Source organism: Gasterosteus aculeatus, chromosome 16 (assembly GCF_964276395.1).
Source record: "Gasterosteus aculeatus chromosome 16, fGasAcu3.hap1.1, whole genome shotgun sequence".
In the NCBI taxonomy this organism is placed as follows: Eukaryota; Metazoa; Chordata; class Actinopteri; order Perciformes; family Gasterosteidae; genus Gasterosteus; species Gasterosteus aculeatus.
The window spans coordinates 17,476,205-17,492,293 of NC_135704.1; the positions used below are offsets into that span (position 1 = coordinate 17,476,205).

The 16,089-nt window shown below is 45.1% G+C and overlaps 3 protein-coding genes across 3 annotated transcripts; 1 reads left to right on the top strand and 2 right to left on the bottom strand.

Annotated features, from left to right (window-relative positions):
• Window positions 1-387: 387 nt before the first annotated feature.
• On the bottom strand, window positions 388-2,815 carry hspe1 (heat shock 10 protein 1). The gene is made up of 4 exons (XM_040201089.2): window positions 2,677-2,815; window positions 944-1,099; window positions 706-795; window positions 388-611 (listed from the first exon to the last, which is right to left on the bottom strand). The coding sequence occupies exons 1-4, from the start codon at window positions 2,677-2,679 to the stop codon at window positions 561-563; spliced, it is 300 nt and encodes a 99-aa protein (XP_040057023.2). The 5' UTR covers window positions 2,680-2,815; the 3' UTR covers window positions 388-560.
• On the top strand, window positions 2,779-8,871 carry hspd1 (heat shock 60 protein 1). Its single transcript, XM_040201085.2, has 11 exons — window positions 2,779-3,423; window positions 5,088-5,263; window positions 5,368-5,703; window positions 5,807-5,902; window positions 6,021-6,114; window positions 6,194-6,362; window positions 6,511-6,610; window positions 6,849-7,094; window positions 7,181-7,355; window positions 7,462-7,640; window positions 8,011-8,871. Exons 2-11 carry the CDS (start codon window positions 5,090-5,092, stop codon window positions 8,167-8,169), a joined length of 1,728 nt encoding a protein of 575 aa, XP_040057019.2. The 5' UTR covers window positions 2,779-3,423; window positions 5,088-5,089; the 3' UTR covers window positions 8,170-8,871.
• Window positions 8,872-9,524: 653 nt separating this feature from the next.
• coq10b (coenzyme Q10B) lies at window positions 9,525-15,250 on the bottom strand. The gene is made up of 5 exons (XM_040201087.2): window positions 14,929-15,250; window positions 12,694-12,849; window positions 11,713-11,905; window positions 11,359-11,460; window positions 9,525-11,272 (listed from the first exon to the last, which is right to left on the bottom strand). Exons 1-5 carry the CDS (start codon window positions 15,024-15,026, stop codon window positions 11,105-11,107), a joined length of 717 nt encoding a protein of 238 aa, XP_040057021.1. The 5' UTR covers window positions 15,027-15,250; the 3' UTR covers window positions 9,525-11,104.
• Between the last annotated feature and the right edge of the window lie 839 nt (window positions 15,251-16,089).

Consider the following 16,089-nt stretch of genomic DNA (forward strand, 5'->3'; position numbering starts at 1 on the left):
AACCCCTAATTTCTCCCCGGGCAACAATGTAATAAGCCATGAGTTAAAAATGCAACGTAAACTGCTTTGGATAAAAATGTCAGCTAAATGACCTCTAACAATTGAATAAAATATGCAATGCATCTTTTTTTTTGTTTGCAACGTTTTTTAAAGCCAAACTTAATTTTTTAGGACACAAGATAGTTTAATGGTAAAAATAAAATTAAGTTTTCAAATGTGTGTTATACGATTTTATTCTTCACCTTCCTTTTAAGTTATCCCCCTATTTAGTATAGATATTGGGTTCATTCATTGAGACAAAAGCTACAGAAAACACATCATACTTGTACACTGCACAATATGCACTGATATACAGACAATATGAAATAGTAAGACAAAACAGTAATCCGCAGTTCACCTTTTTTATTGTAACAAAATGCGATTAGAATTATTTACAATACATAGAAAAAAAAAAAAGGAAAAAAAAAAAAAAAGGACATGAAGGCGGCCGGTTAATTTCTTCTCTCTAGTCGACAATAACAGACGTGACAAGATCTACAGCAGCGACAAACGATGAAGACTCATTCGACGTATTTACCGAGAATATCCGCATCACGGAAAAGAAAATAGTCCTAGGTGGAAGAAAAAGAAGAAAAAAAATGTATTAAACAAGGAAGGCAGAAGAGGAAACTGATTTCAACGGAGGCAGTCGAGTTTGTACCGTACCTTGTCGTCAAGACTGACTTTAGTTCCTCCGTACTCTGGAAGGAGTACCTTCTCTCCCACCTTCACGCTGACTGGCAGCACATGCCCCTTCTACAAGAAAGCATCACACAAAACAATTAGCCAAATACTATCAAACTGCACCTTCCTCATAGAACACCTGCCACTCTCTCCAATGCCCCCCCCGCCCCCCCTTCAATAACGCCTGATCTAGCGTCAGACCCAGTTTAGATGATCTCACCGGATTGACGGAGCCGGGTCCTACTGCCACCACCGTGGCCTGCAGCACTTTGCCTGCAGACTTCTCGGGCAGCATGATGCCCCCCTTGGTGACCGTCTCTGCGACGAGGCGCTCCACCAGCACCCTGTCGAACAGGGGGAGGAATTTCCTGAAGGCCTGTAGGAGAGGAAATTAGCAGAGAACATCGGGTTACCTGAGATTATGTTTTACCCACCGAATAAAGCATTTCTTTCTGTAAGGACCGAATAATGCCACAAGGGGCGCATATTGAGTCCAAGCATGGATTACTAAAGAGGGGAGGGGGGCTAGAGAGCCTAATAAAAGACCACAAAAGCAGCCTTTGAGAAGTTAATTAATGCGGAACTCATGTGGAACAAAAGTCAGCATTTCACCATTATCTTAAATATGTCAGGCAAAGTATGAGGCAGCAGCTGGAGGAAGAGGGGGGTGAGGTGTAAAACAGCCGCTGCCAACATGTCTGATGGCAACAGATGTACGAGTGACCTTGGGGGTGAAGGTTGTTTGGGAACAAGGGGGGGGGGGGGGGTCGATAAAAAGCCAAAAGTGGAGTTACTTGTTTATTGTGCCCGTTGAACCCGAGGAAGACAAGGACGACTGATTAAACACTTTGCTGACTTAAAGGCATCGTCAAGCTCAGAGTTACAGAATCCAGTGCAAAAAACAAAATAACAAAGTGATGATGAAAAAAGCCCTTGACATGTCCAGGTTTCTAACATGGCGAGATAACATTCAAGGCCGGTGGGTCCGTTTGCCAGAAGGTTCTCTGCTGTGGTTTATGAGGTGTGTGAGGGGGGGGGGTTATTGCACAAGATGGTGATTATTAACCTCACATTTTCAGGCTGATCCTTGTAATGTTTGACATTTGTTGCATCAGTATGATTTATTACAGGCAATACTTAATTAAATGAAAAGTATTTATGCTATTCTATTGTTACACCATGTACCACTTACACCTATAACTGCAGCACGTGTTCTGCTGCTGATACTGCATCCTATTTCATACCAATTACGGTTTATTCCACATGATATGTATTCCATATCGTTGGATAACACGCTGCATTTTGAACGCACGGGCGTGAGGTCATCAGCTACGTAACCGAATCCGGAAATGGTTTAAACGATCGCTCCCTTTTCACCGTCCAAGGGCATCATGCGTCGTGCAATAAGACAGACGGTCGTGACGTTACATGTTAAGGGAAGGGGGGGGGGGGGGGGTAAGCACCAACGCGGCGTGAATGCGTGTAAATCTGTGCAAACCGCGTCCCGTAAACCCACGTGTTACTGCTGCAGCAGAGCGGAATGAATGGCAGATGACGGAGTCAACAGATGACTGGCATGAACGCATCTGCGTTAAAAAAAAATCTCATACAGAGCGAGCAGAAATGAGCTGTTGCTAACAGTCGGTTTGTGGCTGCACTTAACTTAGGTTTAGTAGTTTAGTTAAAGCTAATCCGTTTTATCCTCCTATCGATTATGCAGTGTCTGATTAAGATAATGAAGTGTGCGTTTCACGAAATAATTCCGCCTCACTCGGTTCATAAACCGCGTGACCTTGTGAATCGATGTTAAAGGTAACGCTAGCACACAAGACAGTAGCTAAATGCTAACGATAACTTGGCCATATGCAGCCTGCGTCATCCCATTGTTTCTGTTTTACTACTTGACTGTCTTTATGAATCCCGGTAGGTTTCCCAGTACAAAAGGTATCTTACCATTTCTGGATGAGTGGGAAGTCAGAGAGTCGATGCGAAGGTGCTGCAACCCGGTTCTTAATCTGACACACTGGATGGGGACCGTCTCCACGTGAACTGTACGGCGCATGCGCAAGACGTGCCCCAAAGCTGCCTGCCCAGTTGTGGAAAATTCTAGAACACCTAACGGCAGAGTTCAAACGCTGCCGTTCATACGAGGTGTTTTATAAAATCAAACTATGGTATGGGCAAGTCATTATTGTTGTAATCGCAGTATTTCTTTCTCAATGTATTCCTCCAAATCAGAGCAATGTTGCACAATGTCAACTTTGACCTCTATTTGTTCCTCCAATGGCTCGCCAGAAAGTTCGAGAAACGCCAGCCCCGGAACGAGCATTGACGTATACATTTGCGTTATAAAAGCTGCGTACTTTACTTTAGGATTTACATTTTCTGTAACTTTATACTTCCACTCTGCTGTATCTGAGATGTTATATTGTAAAAAAAAAGAATGATTAATATTGAACCATGCCATGTATGTTTGTAAAAGATGCTTTACTAACTTCAATAAAGGTTTTACAAAAAATAGCAGAGTAATTCATGTTCAGGGGCCCGCCGGTAAATCACCCGGATGTGATAAGCCATGTGCAGTACCCTCTGGATAGCTCATTCGCACCACACGGCTCGTCCTTTTCTACCTCCGCTCGCTTCACCACTTCGTCTCACAGACGTGCACCTTGTCGCAGCAGCAAGCTTTTCACCTCGCTAGTAAGTACCGACCAGTGTACACAGTATTTTATGGATATAACGTGGCTAATATGACAAACTGCAGGCTTTTGATTAACGCCAGCTTTACGTTGCAGATTCTGCTCCGACGTTAGCTTTAACTACTCCCAAGCTAACAGAGCTTCATTCTAAAATGCGAGGACGCATGCTACAATATGTCATCAGAAACATGCGCTAACCTTCACTGTAAATTAACGTTACACTTTAAATCTCAGTCGCTTATTCGATTTAATTTAATGAGTGTCTGGTGTCTCGATATGATGAAACATTTCATTTTTCTTATGTCTTTGCAATGTTGAGCACGTCTCAACTGTCAATGACGGACGAATTTGATTAACATTAAAATACTTTATTTTAAGACCGCAGATTCAAAGGTTGAAATAAAATATGGTTGTTGTCAGTCCGATGGCGACGCGTTGTGAAGCCCGAGCAGAGACGATGGCGAACCAGTTCCGCACATGCTTTTTATTACAGAATGACCTTGTGACGCGCGACCTGAAGAGCACACGTGGGGGGGGGGGGGGCTAGTGTGTGTGGGGGGGGGTACCTTTCGTCATCCAGCCACTATTAAGGCCATTAGAAATGCTAAACAGATTTATTATAAAGGCTGAACAAGTTATTATTTTATTGGTTGTTATAGCTGTAAAGTCTAAAAGCGTGGGATGTGTAGTTGGACACGTGTGCAGATCAAAGCCTGTAACGTTAGTTACTCAATCGACGTATTTTACTAACGTTGTTTGTGCTTTTACTTTTACCATATTTTGTGGCATTATACTACGTTTTCTCCTCACTGCAGTTTGTCTGACAGCCTAAGAAATTTAATATTCTGTTCTCCTTTTTCTGCATGTGTGGATCATGACTCGTTCCATTGTGTTGGAAATCCTACTTCTAAATCCAAATAAACTCTTCAAAGGGCCTCTTGCCTTTTAAACAGGCCGTTTCCTACATTTCAACGCAACAAACATGCTGATGTTATGGAGGGTGATTTCCATAAGATTATCTTGAAACATTGACCAAAGTTGACCCTAGCTGGAAATCAAAAGGAATTGTTCAGAATCTTTAAAGCCAACTCTTATATTGCAAGTCAAATGGTGTGACATCCTATAATATATGTCTTGCAAACACACACTTTGCCGTCACGTTTTTATTTTGGCAATAATTGCACTGTTTAGTGTGAGATGAGATGAAGAGCTTTGAAAACGTTTGACCATGCCACACATGTGGAGGTTTATTAGGCCGCGTCATACCACCAGTGACCACCAGGGGCTCCGTTGACCTTTGCACTGAATCTGTCCTCCTGTGACTTGTGAGGGATTTAGAGAATTATTCAAGCACTCTAAGTACTCTTCACTTTTTTATATATATTTAAATTATTATTTTTAATTTCCACATATTAATACAAACTAAAGGCATGCTTAAATTGCATCAAAATAAACTTGTAATTACTTGAATAATTTATATATAGCTACATCACTTAATGTACTTCTGTGTAGCTTATTTATTTTTTTAATGTAGCATTAGTATATTTCTAACCTTTTGTCTGCTCTGTTTAGTTTTACTCCAGGTTTCATGGGCATTGTAGATGAGGTTATCGTGATTACACAATAACTTTGCAGATGTAATGTTTGTTTGTTTTTTCCCCACAGAGATGTTTCGTTTGCCAACGGTCATGAAGCAGGTGAGGCCCGTGTGCAGGGCGCTCGCTCCTCACCTCACGAGAGCCTACGCCAAGGACGTCAAGTTCGGCGCGGAGGCCCGTGCCCTCATGCTGCAGGGAGTGGACCTGCTGGCCGACGCCGTGGCCGTCACCATGGGCCCAAAGGTAACCTTCGTCCTGGTTATTGCTGACGTTCACTCCGTTAGAATGAGCCGGACGCTGAATGCTGGAGACCCCTTTCGCCTCACCACTTCCTGTCTCCACTGCAGGGTCGCAATGTCATCATTGAGCAGAGCTGGGGCAGCCCCAAGGTCACCAAGGACGGCGTGACGGTGGCCAAGAGCATCGACCTGAAGGACAAGTACCAGAACATCGGCGCCAAGCTGGTGCAGGACGTGGCCAACAACACCAATGAGGAGGCCGGCGACGGCACCACCACCGCCACGGTGCTGGCCCGCGCCATCGCCAAGGAGGGCTTCGACACCATCAGCAAAGGCGCCAACCCCGTGGAGATCCGCCGCGGCGTCATGATGGCCGTGGAAACGGTCATCAACGAGCTGAAGAATCAATCCAAACCAGTCACCACCCCCGAGGAGATCGCACAGGTAAACGTGGCGGGATGGAAGTAACGGAGCACATTAATCCAAAGCTTTTTCATTGTATCCTCAATTCGTCATGAAAGGCTTAAGTGAATTTTTGTCTTTTCAGGTTGCTACAATCTCAGCCAACGGCGACGTGGAGATTGGCACCATCATTTCCAACGCCATGAAGAAAGTTGGCCGCAAGGGAGTCATCACCGTCAAGGTTGGTGTCCGAACATCCCGCGCAGTCATTGTTTAGGTTACGGATCGGCCGCGTTAGTTACTTTTACGTTGGCGTGTTTCATCAGTCTGAGGTAATCAATACGTGCTTCATATCTCAGGATGGGAAGACTCTGCACGATGAGCTGGAGATCATTGAGGGCATGAAGTTTGACCGGGGTTACATCTCCCCGTACTTCATCAACACCGCCAAAGGTAACCGTGCTCGTACTGCCGAACACTTCCTGTGAAGAAAATAATGCACAATGCTAAAAAATCGATTGTCTGTTTCCAGGTCAGAAGGTCGAGTTCCAGGACGCCTACGTGCTGCTGAGTGAGAAGAAGATCTCCAGCGTACAGAGCATCGTGCCTGCCCTGGAGATCGCCAACCAGCACCGCAAACCGCTGGTCATTGTGGCCGAGGACGTGGACGGAGAGGCACTCAGCACCTTGGTGCTCAACAGGTACGTCGACCATCTGTCAAAAGGCTCAAGCTTTATTAACGGGGAGCGACGGTAAATATATAAAAGAGAATAAGACCTGAAATGACGCAATTGTGGGATTGTAATGTCTTTATTAAATGAACCACTAAAGATTCATTTCATGTTTCAGGCTCAAGGTGGGTCTTCAGGTGGTGGCTGTTAAAGCGCCCGGCTTTGGAGACAACAGGAAGAATCAGCTGAGGGACATGGCCGTCGCCACCGGGGGAACGGTGAGTCCACACCAACCTCAAAACCCCCAGCGGGGGGCATAAAGTGTATAAATACGTTGTAATCAAATTATATCATGTATATATGTATTCCAAATTCTCCATTTCTACGCTAATATTTTTACTGAAACAATCGTTTTAAATGCAAGAATTTTACTTAACGGGATACTTTCAATTTAATTCGTTATCTTAACTTAGTTAGGACAAAGGACTCAAAGAGATGTCCTCCTGTCCTCTCCAGGTGTTCGGAGAGGACGCCGTGGGTCTCGCCCTCGAAGACATCCAGGCTCACGACTTCGGGAAGGTCGGCGAGGTGCAGATCACCAAAGACGACACCCTGCTGCTGAAGGGCGGCGGCACCCCGGCCGACGTGGAGCGGCGCGCCAACGAGATCCTGGAGCAGCTGGAGAACACCACCAGCGACTACGAGAAGGAGAAGCTCAACGAGCGGCTGGCCAAGCTGTCCGACGGCGTGGCCGTGCTCAAGGTGCGTCCTCGCAGACCCGCTTTCGCGCCCTCGCCGCCCTGCCCCCGACCTTCCCCCCCGAAAAACCCTCTTTCTCTGCGTTTCAGATCGGAGGAACGAGCGACGTGGAGGTGAATGAGAAGAAGGACCGCGTGACGGACGCCCTGAACGCCACCCGCGCCGCGGTGGAGGAGGGCATCGTGCCGGGCGGCGGCTGCGCTCTGCTGCGCTGCATCCCGTCGCTCGACACCATCAAAACCGCCAACGCCGACCAGAAGATCGGTCAGTGCAACGCGGGCTCGAATTAAATGAGTGGCCCCTCCCCTTCGTGTTTATAAAACAACACATCTTTCTAGCTTTGAATCGGATTCCCCTCGTTGCCCACCAGGTGTGGAGATCATCAGACGGGCGCTGCGTATTCCCGCCATGACCATCGCCAAGAACGCCGGCGTGGAGGGTTCTCTGGTGGTGGAGAAGATCCTGCAGGGGCCGGTCGACGTCGGCTACGACGCCATGCTGGGAGAGTACGTCAACATGGTGGAGAAGGGCATCATCGACCCCACCAAGGTACAGCCGTCGCTGCGGGTGGAGGTTCAGGAGGAAGGAAGCTCGTATCAGTACCGCCTCGGTGTGAAATGAGCTAGCAGAGCCCTGCGTGGAAAATGTATGAATCCATTTGTGATATTTGGCAGGACTGAGACGGTACCGTGGAATCTAAAATGATTTTCAGTGGGGGGGTTTTTATAGAGCAAACGATTGATGGATGAATTGATGACAGTTGAAGCCCAAATTATGTTTAATATTCTGTGTAATCATTAACATTTGATAGTTTGGGGATTGTTGTGAGATAAATTCAATTATCAGTTTCGGCTCTTTCAATATAATTAATAATCAATGAGGACAATTAACGTGACGTGCCTCCCTCCTCCCTCTACAGGTGGTGAGGACGGCGCTGCTCGACGCCGCCGGAGTCGCCTCCCTGCTCTCCACCGCCGAGGCCGTTGTCACGGAGATCCCCAAGGAGGAGAAGGAGATGCCCGGAGGTGGCATGGGAGGGATGGGAGGCATGGGAGGGATGGGAGGCATGGGTTTCTAAGCCGATCCTCCTCCTCCTCCCCGTCGCTGTACAGACTTGATAACGGGCGCGGTGGTGCTGGTGGGGGGAGGTGACCGGGGGAGAAATCCGCCGGGGACAAACTGCCCCCACCTCCCCAAACTTTGCCCTAAACTGACCGGCCGTGATGCCGTGATGAGTACGTTGGAGCCGCAAACGTTTCCGATCGCCATCCTCCATTTCCATTTACGTCACATGATTCCGCCTCTTCGTCCAGGGCGCGTGGAGGAGTCGGCCTCGCCCGACGGGAGCCCGTTGAGCCTGCTTTACTGCAGCCGGGCTCCACTGAAGGCCGACGCCCCCGACAGAGTAATGCTTACAGGTTTCATACGCTCTGAATTACAGGAAAAGATGCCCAGCCAGGATTGTGTTCTATTCTGTCCTTTTTGTTTTGTCATAGCATTTTGTTGATTCTTTTTTTATATATATAATATATCCGTAGTGTGTTTGTTTTGTCCGGCTAATCTTGCGTGTACTGAAATTCTGTCACTTGGTTTAATTAAACTAATTTTGTTACGGAGCTTTGAGCCTTTTCTGTGACCTTCTGACCTGTTGTTGCCTTTTCTGTCCATGTGGGAGACTTGTGTACGAAGCGGTTTAATTTAACCCAATGTTTACGGGGTCATGTTCATGCATCACCTGCCCAGCGGATTTCACAAATAATAAATGGCTGGTTGAATGTGAGCAGTTTGGATCATTTAAAGGTCTTATGTTTAAATGTGAGAATCTGTAGAATTGTGCTGTTAATCATTGATAAATCATAAAGATCAATATTTAACTGCAGTGAGCAGGTATATTACATAAAATGCACAGGCTGATGTTCCCTCACAAATGGGAAAAGGCTGATCATTCGACTCGCTTTGTACGATGTAGACAGTGATTTACTTGTTGAAATAAATTAAATTGTTCAGAATTATCAGATAGTGAAGAAATTGGGTTCATGTTCAAATGGTTTACAGATCACTACACGAATACACATCCATATTTTATATACATTGATTCTACTTAAATGTATACTTTAAATGAAAGGCTTATTTAAAAAAAGCTTTCAGCCTTCGATGGACGCTACAGGGAACTTGTTTTAAGTTGTTCCCTTCTCGTACTGCAGTGTGTGTTTAAATGCAGTACTTCCCCACTAGCGTTAGTACTTACTCCCTTTTAACGATCTGCATACCCCGATGCAGGTCAAAGGTCGTAGGTCAACAAAGGCCTGTCCTTCGGCAGAAGTGACATTTCCAAACCCTCAGACTCTTGAGACGCAGGTTGTGTTTCCACTCACATGACGGCTCTATTTCTGTCCACGGGGTCAGAAAACAAACCGAACACCAGTCAGGAGGTTTTGTTTGTAGAAAAAATAGTTTATAAATCATGCAGTTGGTTGTGAAGTGATTCAACACAAATATTCAAACCAGTCCTTTCCCCTTCACATGAAAAACACTTTCTCTAGCACAAATCATTCATGTGTGACCATCAAACCAGTATTTACACAAACATGATAAAATTATTGTTTCATAAAATAGATCGATATGCTCTGATCTGTCACAGGTGCGTCCCGAAGGCTTCAGGGCGGAGCTTATGTCCTGACTGACAGGTGAAGGTGCTGCCAGCCCGTTCGGGCCCTTTTTGTACAAACAGTGAATATACATGTTGGCGTCGCATTTTAAAAAAGAACACCATATAGACTAAAGATATTGCACACTTTGCCATGTAGTTTAGCTTTAACTCTTAAAGTCCAGGATTGTTCCCATAACAATGACGAGAGCGCCGCATGTGTAACAGGAAGGAGTAAAAGAACAGAGTAGCTTCTCCCTAATAAAGCAAAATAAAACACCGGTTAGTTGACAGCTCGTTTAATACTTGCAGCGTAGTGATTTGTACACTAATGCTCCATTTACTCGTAGAAAAATAATGACGTGCTGACTTGTTGCTCTATTAACCAGTTTTATAGAAAGAGTTAAACATTGATTTCTTCGGTTTCTTGCATTCAACTCGTCCCAAAGTTGGCTTTCCCCACAAACGAACTGCTGCCCTCACTCTGACCTGTGGACCATTGATCCAGCGACAGATAACACAACTTCAACTACGTTACGTCATCGATTCCTCCCTTCAGTCGCTTTTCACCAAATATTACAATGTGACGTTTCCCCTTTGTGACGCTCTATCACACATCTTCAGGTTCTAGACTGTTGTGAGCGTATCGATCCTTTTGAGACATTATAAACATTTTTCCCACTTTTTAAAAACTTTTAAACATTTAACACACTAAACAATCACTAATTGCCAATTTCACACTGATGAAAATTATTATTAGTTCCAAACTCTAAACTCCTCTGCAGACATGTCTTTTTTTGTTGATTACTTTCTCAGTAGTTAGACCTTTAGAGAATCTAGTGTGGAAGCTAAAAAAATAATAATAATATTATAAAGAGAAGAGGAACATTTAACCTCAGTAAAACTGCAGATTTAGTCTTTTACCGCCACACTGCCGCCTTCAGTAACTTTCTAAAAAGGCTCCAATCAACTTCTAACGGCATCCCGAGCCAAGTGATGCACAACATTCATCGACTACACATCCTGAAATCGGCCTTTGGAAGATGTGCTTGTAACGAGTCTTCCCAAAGCAGCTTTTTAAACGAAAGAGGCGGCGTGGTTGACGCCACTTTGCGGCCGTGACGCCTGATCTCAACCTGTGAACCTGCGACTCCATAGCTCGGGTCACGGGAAGAAAGTGAAGTACAAACATCGGTTTGTTTTTAGCACCATTGCGAGAACAAGCTGGATCAGTTATACACGTTTATGTAAATATATAATAAAAAAAAAAAAAAAACAACACTAAAGTAGAGACTGTTGAGAATAAACTTGGTCGTTTCTGTAGGAAAGGCACTCCTCGCCCTCTCGTCCCGCCGGCTTCTCCGCGCTACGTCTGGTGTATCTTGTGGAACATGAGCTCCTGGGGGATGGCCGTCTCTTCACCGTGAACCAGCGCAGCGCGCCGCATGAACGCAGAGACCATCTGCTTCACCACCTCGTCGAAGAAGACGTGAGCCAGGTGGGAATGCAGGAGGGAGCGAAACTCAAAGGATATCTGAGGAGAGAGGATTAAAAGATTGCAGCTCAATATATAAAACACAAATGCATCTTTTAGCATGTTAGCACGTTGCGCCTGCTTACGGAGAAATCCACAGTGGAGGTACGAGGATATCCCTGGAGGCCGGGGCTGAAACGCCAAACCGTCTCCAAGTGGTTGAACAGTCTGCCCTCCGAACAGGAAGCCTGACAAGCCACAGAAAGAAAACAAGTTTACAAACCTACAACGCTGAAGGGGAAAAAACACACATAGCGTTGAGCAGAAGGCATTTAGCGGAATTCAAGTTAATGGACCGCCGTATATTTTACGAAGTGAAGCTTCAATGAAGAGCTGGTAAGGGTGATGAGATGAAATAAAACTACAAAACAAAGTGTTGCTCCCTGCTGATCATAATGATGACCATATCACCTGACCATATCACCCAAGCAGTGGCGTACCTTGACTAGGTGGGGGCATATCAAAGTGATTAGAGAGGTGTAGTTCTCCATCACCGGCGGGAAGCCCACGGACAGTTTGGCCTTGCAGAATCCTGCTCGCTTGAACACCACCTCGGACGTCTTGCACCAGGGGACAAAGTGGCGGTAGTCTTCCACTCCGGCCACCACGTCATAAATCTCCTGCATGGAATACCTGGAAGGTCGAGGACGGACAACGAAACGAGCCGTAAGCTCCCAGAGCGCTGAGCGACAGGAAGCACGGGACGGCCAGCGCCGGTTATGCAACATTACAACACTAAACAAGGCTTATGACCCAGGGGCGTCTGAAGTAGGTCAATGAGGAACAGCGAGGGGGGGCTGAGTGGGGCAGAAAGGATTCAAGACTAGGAAATAGAGAGAGTACTGATGTAATTAAAGAGACCGTCCCCCACACCATCTTCATACGGATGGTGTCGCTCCGTCCGAGTCTATTTATACAAGCAGATTCAGTGATTATGACCTCTATTGGACATTTAGTGCATCATGCGAGATCTCTGGCGAGGCAACGGCATTAAAGCAGCTACTTACACGATACCCTAGGATTTGTCGCGGTTCAGACCAACAACTTTAAGAATACACAGCTACCTGCAAGAAGTCGTTTTTAAAAATAAGTGTGTTCAATTAAGACCACGACTTAACACGTGGACGTGGCTACAATGCAGACAGTGCAAACTGCAGTCTTAGTTTTGACAGAGCCAACTGTATTAAAATTGGCTTTGGAGTTCATTGGATTTTTGCACATTATTGATTAAAGTTATTGCATTTGCACTACGACCTTTTGTTCTGTAACGGTTTTTAACAAACCATTTGTATTCAGGACATTTGGACAAACTGAGCCTAAACAGTGTGCACATTACGTCTCATGAAACCCCGAAAAAGGAAATAAAAATGATGAATTAATCTGAAATACTGGCTCTGTGCGCCGCGTAAAGGCGAGCTCACCCGATGATGCGTCTCTCAGAGTACTCCTTCCTCTTGGAGAAGGAGTCGGTCAGGTTGAAGAAGCTCCGAGCGGGCAACGTGGTGCTGATCCCCGGCGGGGCGGCGCCCAGCAGTGGAGGCGCCCGAGTCATCAGGATCCCACATGATGACAGGTATCTAGGCACAAACAACAAGTCACGTGAGAAACGGGGGATGAGAAATCAACACACCCGCGAATCCCGAAGGAGGGAAAACGCTACACGCTGGATTATGTTGTTGTTGTTCTCCACATATTAAAAATTAATTCATACAATTCTGGCAAATCGTGAACCTTTCTAACTGCGACAGGAAACCACCTGAAGTGCATCGATCCAATGATCCACGGCCACAATACGCCCAGAGCGCCCTCACATTTGTCATCTGTAACAGTTTGTTTGTGGGGAACAAAGCACTTCCCATGGAACGCCGACATGCGACACCAGCCAAAGAATTGATTGTCAAAATTCAGATGGGCCACAGATGGAGGTATACAATGAAAAACATGGCGACTGTACGAGGGAAGATAGACCATCTTAAGGTTTAGAGAACTCAAACACAGTTGCGTTAAACCTGCCCGACTTGTACAGCTCGGTTTTTTCCTCAGGGCAAAAAGATTGGAAATTAGGTAACTAGCTTACAAACTTTACAAAAGGCCGAGTGGTGAAATGGCCGGTCAAGAAAAACACTGTTTGACCAACAACCGTTTTTTTGAAATTCAAGTGTCCATTAATTATAGTTAGTTCAACGAATTAGTTGGCATATATGAGTATGAATATGAGGTGTGTTGTCCTTTTAATGTGATATATACGTAGGTAATAATAATGGATTTCATTTATATAGCATCCCAGTTGCAGCGGGGTCAACTTCCAGTATAGACTATGAGATGGTGTCCTTTTAGAGTACTTTTTGCACTGTTGGAGGACCAAACAGTCATAACAACTACATCTCAATCTTAAAAAAAAATTAATTGCAAAATTGAGTTATTGGTAAATCAATTAAGTTGATTTGCCAAAACATTGCTGTTTTTTTTTACGTTTTAGAAAACCCCAATACAGAAAATCTTTGCGTAATGGATGGAGTGGGGATTAATTATCTATGTGAAAAGGTTGGTTCTTGGAAGTTGCACCTTTGTAATGCTAATGTTTTCTTCACGTTTAATCAACCGTCAAATCGCAATAAAACTGGCAACACATTATGTGTTTCAATCGGTTTTATTGCACCCATTTCCACAATGCTGCTCCACTGGTCAGCAGGGACCAGTTGGATCACGGCAAAAGCCCCGAGTCAGATCCTCTGTGAAATCACAAATAGTAGGAATCTATTAATCCATGGGAACAAATCGATGTGTAACCTCCACACGAACTATGAACACACAACTCAGACACAGCGGGGTCACTGCCACGCTTTACGAGATGCGACATTATCGATGGCGTTGTTTTCCTGTAACCATGAAACGGATTCTGTGCATCTTATGATGGATCCACGCACGTGTGGGTGCAGACATGGAGGGTCGTGGTTGAGAAGTTGGGATTTCACAGCAACAGAGGAGGACCGTTTGCGCTAAATGCATGTGGATGCAGAGAAAATGGTAGCTTGCTTTTTACGGAGCTGACGTAAACTACAAGAATGTTCTGCCAGAGGCTTAAATGGAGCAGAGTTCCTCGTAGAATGTAAATGCAGAGTTCTTATCTCCCCCAACATAGAACGCGTTCTCCTACGTGGGGTTTTGAAAGAATGCACGTCCAGAGATATTGGAGGTGAAGCAGCTGTGAACGTTAAAGGTTTAAAACAAAAATATGTAGACAGGGGAAGGCTGTAGTAGTGGAATGTACCCGATCTTTTTACAACGTTACGTTATTTCAGTGAGAAATATTTCGACATTACTTACGTTGTATTGACGGATATAACTTAGTGGTACGTGTACTTATAGCGCATCACTGTAAAACGCTCTTACATCCATCAATGCTGGAGCCGGTGACATTATTTTAAACTGACAACAAGTTCAGTTACGATGTTTTGAGGAATCTCAAGTACATTAAGCGTCACTTAACGTCCACTGTGAGTTAGCGCGTAGTAAGGTTACGTAAGTAACCGTAGCTAAAATAGGAACGTTAAACGTTGCTAGCTTACTTCGGCTAACCGTTTGTTATGGTGGGAGATGAGTGTTCTCTTTTACTTTCTAGTTTAAGTCCAGATGTAAAACATAAAACACCTTACCTCACGCTGTTCTTGGTCTGTATTTCTCGGCTGGCTTTTAAAGGTAGCTGTTTGATGCACTCAGCTACTCTTCTCAGGCTCCGGCTCCCTCTCGCCATTGTTCCTTTCTTTGACGAATTTCTCCGGGTGGTCGAGCAAGCGGCACCCAGAGCTTTATCCCGCCCCCTCCCACCACGACGTCACTCACTTCCCCGAATGTCGAGCGGCCATTGGACGAGGCGCACTCCCCCCAAGGGCTGTCATTGGCCGGAGCCGTGGTTCGTCAATTAACCGCTGCTGACGCGTGTGATTCGTGCGCGTAATAGCGCGCACACGCTGGAATGTCACGGGATTGTTGGCTCATGTTTACCTTGTAGACTCAAAGCTCAAAGTGGTTTTAGATGATGCACACACACACCGTGGGGTCATTATCACACACACCGTTGGACCATTATCGAACGGCCTTACATACTTTGTCCATCACTTTGTTCATCAATTATACTATTTAGTTTTTAGCTGTAGTATTCATGAGGTAAACGCCCACCATTAAGGGACAGAAGAAGGCATTTAGGTCAGACAACGAGGTGGAGCTTAATAGGATTAGGGACATAAATAAAATATATATAGGATTAAAAATTGGAAGATCAGCTGCAGCGGATAAACACAACCGGGGTTTGGAAAGGCCTAAAACCATTTCTGGCTACAAGGAACTGGACTCCCAGCCTGGAGGACCTAAACGAGGGTCATTGATGTGAACAAATTCTTCAGCGTGTTTGATCAGTCATCCTCCCCTCCCCCCAATCCAGTTCTTCCTCCTCCTGCAGGGCCCCTTCCTCTACACCTTCTGCATATTGATCCACCTCGAACACCCTTCCCCCAACACCCAGCTCTCTTCGCAATACTCACTCGTAAAATGCATTAAGAATAAGTACTTATTGGAGTAAAGTATTCCCTGACAGTGTTTTACTTTTAGATAGGATGTTTCGCAATTATTATGACTTTTTCATTAGTGTTTATGTTGCATTTTACATAACAGGTTTTAGGTTTCAATTTGAATTCCTTTATATATTGCTATATACCTTTATTTACCAAAGAGTATTATACCAAAGAGAAAAATCAGCACCATCAAAATGATCATAAATAAATAGTTAAATAGTAGTACAAAGTCAATTAACACACAAG

Coding starts and splice junctions, on each gene's coding strand:
- hspe1 (XM_040201089.2), bottom strand. Junction 796..943: donor GACCCGGCTCCGTCAATCCG/GTGAGATCATCT, acceptor GCTTTCTTGTAG/AAGGGGCATGTGCTGCCAGT. Junction 612..705: donor AAGTCAGTCTTGACGACAAG/GTACGGTACAAA, acceptor TCTTCCACCTAG/GACTATTTTCTTTTCCGTGA.
- hspd1 (XM_040201085.2), top strand. CDS start 5,090: ATGTTTCGTTTGCCAACGGTCATGAAGCAGGTGAGGCCCGTGTGCAGG. Junction 6,115..6,193: donor CTTCATCAACACCGCCAAAG/GTAACCGTGCTC, acceptor GTCTGTTTCCAG/GTCAGAAGGTCGAGTTCCAG. Junction 7,356..7,461: donor CAACGCCGACCAGAAGATCG/GTCAGTGCAACG, acceptor GTTGCCCACCAG/GTGTGGAGATCATCAGACGG.
- coq10b (XM_040201087.2), bottom strand. CDS start 15,026: ATGGCGAGAGGGAGCCGGAGCCTGAGAAGAGTAGCTGAGTGCATCAAA. Junction 11,906..12,693: donor TCTGAGAGACGCATCATCGG/GTGAGCTCGCCT, acceptor TCGACCTTCCAG/GTATTCCATGCAGGAGATTT. Junction 11,461..11,712: donor TATGCCCCCACCTAGTCAAG/GTACGCCACTGC, acceptor GTGGCTTGTCAG/GCTTCCTGTTCGGAGGGCAG.